The sequence below is a fragment of the Piliocolobus tephrosceles genome, chromosome 1 (assembly GCF_002776525.5).
Source record: "Piliocolobus tephrosceles isolate RC106 chromosome 1, ASM277652v3, whole genome shotgun sequence".
Classification (NCBI taxonomy): Eukaryota; Metazoa; Chordata; class Mammalia; order Primates; family Cercopithecidae; genus Piliocolobus; species Piliocolobus tephrosceles.
In genome coordinates this window covers 122751839-122758630 of record NC_045434.1, presented here as the reverse complement: position 1 = coordinate 122758630, position 6792 = coordinate 122751839, and the positions used below count along the sequence as shown (strand labels likewise).

General features: G+C 35.1%; 1 protein-coding gene across 2 annotated transcripts in view; it reads right to left on the bottom strand.

Annotated features, from left to right (window-relative positions):
- Nucleotides 1-3099: 3099 nt before the first annotated feature.
- The window catches only part of PLPPR5 (phospholipid phosphatase related 5), a 116869-nt gene continuing 113176 nt past the window's right edge, over nucleotides 3100-6792 (bottom strand). For both annotated transcript variants that reach the window (XM_023231059.2, XM_023231060.3), the window contains exon 6: nucleotides 3100-5948. In XM_023231059.2, the coding sequence (XP_023086827.1) occupies nucleotides 5916-5948 (33 nt within the window). In that variant the 3' untranslated portion in view covers nucleotides 3100-5915. The remainder of the gene's footprint in view (nucleotides 5949-6792) is intronic.

Genomic DNA, 6792 nt, shown 5'->3' with positions numbered 1-6792 from the left:
CAAGTTTGAACAGTGTTTACCACCACCTTCTTGTCATATAACTTAGGCTATGGGGCAAGCATCTTTTCTGTGCATACGCTAATTGCCATATCCTTTTCTAAGTTTGGATCCATTACTAATTAATTTTTTATCTTTTGTGTTTTCAGTGTTGTGAAATATCTCCAAGAATTCCTTTAATGTGAGGTTTTTTTTTTAGTCAGAATTATTTCCTTTACATGTCTTCATATTTTTCAGTCACAACGTTTTCTCCCATTTATATCAATACGCTCACTTTCACTGAGTTTCTCTGGTTGCATTTCTAGAGTCTCTCAGATGGTGGTGGTAGTTTCAGCATTTCCAAGGTTGGCTACGCTATGTCTTTTATAAGTCTATTTATATTCAATATTCAAATTGCACTTTCAGTATTGCCACCTTTTTGTCTTTGCTGTAGTTCCATTTTTGTTGACCAGATCCTGTTTAAATTATGCATTCTTTTGTAAGATGTCATGTGGATTTATTACTGGGAGACGAGGAGTCAGCACATACATGCTTTGCTGTCTGTGCATGAACAGAACAGCAAATATTCAGTGACAGATCACTGGAAGACTTTGAAGGAAGTGAGATGACTGGTCACTAATCATATGTGCATTTGTTATTTTTATAGTGATTTCTGGACTGAAGAACTGGCGGCAAAGTTTGTACATTTGATCGTTACTCTCAGTTATTATGCTGTAACTAAAATTTGAAAGCTGTTTTGGAGGGAGTAGTGTTATTTCACTAAATCATAGTAACTGAAATTTCTAAAAATCAGAATTATACAAAGCAAGCATATGCATATATATACACGTGCACACACATCACACGTACATATATAGAATCAATGTGTCATTACCTGATCTTATATTTTAGTTACTTTCCTATTCTTTCTGCCTAGGTGGTTTTTCTCCTTTATTTTTATTTCTGCTTATAAAATTATGCTCTCTTCCTTCATTATTGCCTATTGAAGAAGATCTAGGAAATTTGTAGACAAAACTTCAGCAAGCTCCCTGTTGCTGTCAGGTGCTGGACAGACAGTTCTCAAGACAGCCATCACAAGGGCATTTTGGAATGTCCTTGGTGATTGGTGGCATGGCCAGTATTTTACAGTTACAACAAGCTTGCTTTCTATTGTCATTTGTGGGTTTCTCATGTTTATCAGAATAAATTGGTACTGGACAAGTTAGGAACTCAACTCTGGGGAGTACTGCTTGAACAAGTTTAGTAGCAGTAAAAGTGTATGATATATTGAATGCAAAAATGGCCCTTGTTCTCCACCCATCTCTGTGTTCACCTCTTTGTAATGTGACTTTGTAGCTCCTCCCTCACTTCTTAAATCTGGCTGGCCTTGGGACTTGCCTTGGCCAATTGACTGAGATGGCCAAGTGACAATGTACTACTGCCTTGCATGCCTCTACTCTCTCAGCCCATTCTGCCAAAGAGCCTACCTAGCCTGATGGAGTTTGAGAGACCACATAGAGAAAAATGAAGTTATTCCAAGAGAAGCCATCCTAGACCAGCATACAGCCAGATGACTCCCATATATGAGACAGCCCAGTGAAGATCAGCCAGAGCCTCCCAATACGATCATGGCTGCATGAAAACTTCAGCTCAGACTAGAAAAGGGACTCGGCTGAAGCATAGACTTATGAAGGATAGTAATGCTTATTATATAGAATTTTAGGGTTTTTAAAATTACCAATAGTTGAATAATACAATACTGTTTATGGAGGCACTGATTTTTGTTTTCTTAAATTAACCTAGCTGCTGTTGTAATCTATAAAAATGCCCTTTCTTTAGTCCTCAACAGCAGATTAACTCCGAGCCAGTTCTCCTACTTGAACTTAAAAGAGATCTCTTACAGCTCCATCACAGAGCTGCTGAAGTGTACAGCCTGGAAGGGCAGAGGCCAGATCCTTTGATGTACTGTTTAGTCAGCACATTGCAAATTATCTGCTTCACAGGATCACTCAATAAATACACCAAATGAATGAAAGCTGAAAGTGCTTCTTGACAAGGAGCAATACATCTAGAGATACCTGATTAATGCTCAAAACATCTCACCATTTCGAAAAGGTTTTCCTTTAAAAAAATTCAATTAAAATTTCATTTTTGCTCCTCCTAAGAAAAAATAATTCTTTTTCTACAAGTAATAAGAGTTTCCATGCAAAAATGAGAACACATTTATAAATAAAATAATATGAAGGTAATCATACCAGAGGATGGCACCTGTCCATATCACTCGTCTAAAGAATGAGACCTTTGAGACACAGCTTTGAGTTTTCCTGTGAATACTAAAGGTGGTTGTATCCACTCATCTATATTTTCTTATCTGAAGCTCCTTTGTGAGCAAGGCCACAGATTTGAAAGACAGGAATCTGAGTTTAGAATTTAGATGCTATGATCCATTCATGGCTCATAAGACTTGGGGTAAAGAGAGCAGACTTATTATTTTATTCAATGTTGGCCATGTCCTGAGGATCTATTAGGCTAAGATCAGACTATAATCTAAAGTAGACAGGAAAGAGTAATTTGAATACTCTCGTTTTTCTGAAAAGAGATTCATTCACTTAAAGTCTGGAGGAAATTCCCTTAATTGATATTCTAAAAGAACTGTAATTTGGAAAATTCATTAGAAAGCCCATGCCTGGCAAATTTTGAGATCAATATTTTCAAAGCATAAATAGAACCATTTGGTATATTTCCAGGGCAATTTTTTAGAGCATGCAATCAAAATGTAATAAATGATGCCTTAGAGGCAGGAATATGCTAATTTACATCCAATCTTAAATGCTTTGCTCAACATAGAAGTGAGCCTATACAGCGGATCATATACCTGCTCAGTGTCTCAAATAGTTTCTAGGGAGTTGTGATTTGGAAATAAGGATGTCGGTAAGATCCCAGGATGGTCCACGAGATGCAGAGGATAATTGAGCTGTCCAAGGAACTGGTCTAATCTGATCGATTGTGATCCATTTCCAAACATTCTTCAGTCACTCTGAGAATTCTTTCAAACACATTAACAAGCATTCCTTATTCCTCTACCCACTGTCAAGACCAATATATTACAAAGTCAAAAATCAGTTTTCAATTGAATTTTTAAATTTTTATTTGAAAAATACAATACACAGCAGAGAATTATTTCCTCCCCTACTGTTCTTTCACAAAGGAAACTGTATGGTAAATGTAACTGAGATATTTGGCTAGGATAGATCCTGAGAAAAGAGAGGCCCAGTTAGAAGTGGAAAATACAAAGTCTGTCAAAGAAGATTCACCTCTCTTTTAACATAAAAGAGCCTTTTAAGTTATCATAGGAATCAGATAAAACATGTGCAGAATTTCTGCCATGCAAACAGAGACTACTGAAATTTTCAAGTTGACAAAATTACACTGACCTGGGCCCCAAGTAAGTAGAATAAAAAGGAGATGTCTTCATCAGAAAGATATGTGTTTGCCTGCTTTTACTAGGCTACATATGTACATATTTACATATTAATGTTTTCTGAAATACGATTTTCATTATTCTCAGTAATAGCATCATGAATAAGGGCTATTTTCTGGCTTTTGCCTTATTCACATGTATCTTGCCTTTTCAATCTGAATTTTCTTCATGACAGCATCACTCACTGTACAATCTTGAGCCCCTGATGTGTAAATAGTAGAGGTGACTTTACTCTGGTTCTGGGTTAAATCTGAGTTTTTGAAGAATTTATAACACTTGCATTCAGATCAGGTTTAGCAAGGTGCAAAGAAGCAACCTTGACATAGGAATATATAGCTAAGGCTTCCAACAGGAAAAACATTCCTGGTTGGCTCCTTGGAAGTCTGATGTACAATGAATTGAACTGATAAAACTCTGGAAGCCTTACTAGTAATCTAGCTTTCTAAGACATTATGATCATCCCCTTCACTTTCATTCTCAGTAAGTGAATTCCCTATTATTGTTATTGCCTAAAAAAATTTTAAAGAGGGTCAGGACATTCAAAGTTTCTTCATGTTCTAAATTTCCAACAGGACTGAATTGCTCTAGATGTCTGAAATTAGTAGAAATTTGGATTTTCTTTTCTTTTATTTCTTTTCGGCTCTACTAGAAGTGTTTTAGCTTCCACTGTGACAGAAATGGCCAAATAAAATCTATTTGGGGAGTAATGGACAATCTTTGGTTATATTTATTTGCTGATCTCTGTTGAAATTACAGAGAAAATTAAAAGTTTGCTGTCTTTAGTACTGCAAAGTTTAGAAAGATTCATTTCAGTCAATTACTGCCAAAGTTACTTTGCCATGTAAGCCAAAGTTACTTAGGGTAGTTTCAATTATTGCAAAGTTATTGTTGAGGAGTTTGCCTTCCTTATATTATGGTGATTTTAATCTGTAATTCCACATGCTAAATGTAAGTTATGTCCCTTGGGCCCTCTCCTGAGTGGGAGGCTGGGGCCTGAGGGTGAGGGTGGAAGGAGAGATGTTCAGTTTAGGCTTCTCTTTTACAGAGAGCCTCACATCTAGACTCTTGATATTCATTATTTTAAAACTGGATTACAATTATTATATAGTTTTGTACTTGAAAACTGTTCATTCTTAAAACAAACATTTAAAATACAGCAGAGCTTTCCTAATTGTATTCTGGCATTTATTTTTTGAACCATAGGTAGTTGCCCAGGATTCTACTGAGCTCTAAAAGGCCTCAACGTCCAAAATGAGATGACAGCTGTGCTATATTAGAAAGGAATACGAGTTCAGGGTCAGAAAACCTGAATTTAGGCTTCAACTATGTCTCTTACTAGTTTGTGATTTGGCATGTTATTTACCCTGTCGTGGCTTCATTTTTCTTATCTGTAAAAATAAAGCCATACTCTTCATGTTTATACCAGGTTATTATGAGGATTACATAAAATAATTGGTGTAAATAAACTTTGTAAACTATAAAGTACTAAACAAATGCAAAGTAAAATACATTAACGATATTTCTAGCATTTATATAATTTAAATTATGTGTCAGGGTATAGTTCTTTCCCATTTAAATTATGTAGAATCTTTAGTAGTAAAAAAGCCTAAGAGCAGAGCCTTTGACCACTCTTGAGACACTGCTACCCATGGGAAATTACTCAATAATAAGGGACCAGTGCTGAATTTACGGATTTAAGCTATCCTAAATACTGCCTGCATTCAAAAACAAGTCTTGAATTAAGCCACAATTGTCAGGAGAAGAAGTCCAAATAAATAATTTTTAATTATGATACATTACTTATTACAGTAAAAATTGGCATTTTCCCCTTCAAAAGCAGAAGCACCAGTCTTAGAATGTATAGTATGAATGGTATTTTAAGTGAAATGTAACATAATATAATGTGGAGACATTATTTTACTATAGAACATACTTTCTAAAAGGAATTTCACACACTGAAATGTTAGAATGGAAATAACGTCATGCTGAATAATAAAATAAAAACCCCCATGACTTTCAAAGTCCACTTCAAATTAAACATGGCATACTGCTGAAATTAAAAAAGAAAAACAACTAGCCCAAAATAGAAGGTTTTCATATACAAATACGATTTATGTAGAGGTTTCTCTTAACATAATTGCAGTGATTCTGTGAGAAACTAAAGTGAATGTTTTATTGAAGGATTTTGTTCATTTGGTCATCACATTTTTGTTGAACGCCTACTTTGTGCTAGGCTTTGTTGTAAGTGCTGGGGACACAGAAAAAGGAAAGACAATCCTGCCCTCGAGGAGCTCACAGTCTAGTGGGGGAAACAGATAGGTGGACATTGATTTTAAAATTATAAAAAATATTAAACAACTTTATAAACTTCCTTTGCAATCAAACAAACTTTGGGTGTTATGAGTGGATGGTAAAAAGGGATGATGTCCAATGCAGTGAAAAACCATCTGCTTCAATATCATGTGACTTCTGCGAAGGCAGTGATGTGGTTCTGCAAAAAGAAAAAGGAATGACAAAGTGAGAGGCTTGGGAACATTAGCTTTGTAAAACATGTAGTACCTTTACAAATAATCATTAGCTTATATGCTGAATGTTGAAGTTGCCAAAACATCCAGCATTATTAAACTAAGTTTTATGTATTAGTACATAATTTTTGCTGCTAATTACATATTTTATTCAATAATCTTAATTATCTAAATAGATTAAAATGTTATACCTGCTTTATTCAAAATTAACTCTGAAATTTGAAAAGATAAAAATGGCAATGCCAGACACGTTAATATTCTGTTCAGTTTTAATGGAATTTTAATGCTGCATGTTGGAGTTTCAGATTAATTGCTCCCTGAGAGACAGATGGTGTAGAATGAGGTGGTGAAATGCTCAGACTAAAATGGCATTTGCTAGTTGACAAAAATCTACTTAAACACTTCATTTTTGATGCATGAATCCTGACTCCAGACTGTAGTCTGTTGTTTACCTCTACCATAGAATTCTTTACAGAGCCTTTTTTTTTTTTGGGGGGGGGGGGGAAAGCAACAGAATTATGTACAAAGAAACTCTGTGGAATGGCTAATATTTTAAATAGATTCAGGCATGAAACAGGCCATGTCATTCCTGCTGAAGTATTGCAATGAAAAACTACTATTACATAATTAATCCTGCTACATATGGGCTTATGTCAAGATCTAACGTGACTGACAGCCCCAACAAATAACATCAACATTACAAAAGGGTTCTACCATCATACTACCCATTTTAAATGTGTTTTGTGTAGTTTTTGTATGGCTTTTGCATTGGCTTTTTTATAATAAATGATATCATAAACAGAATTTCAT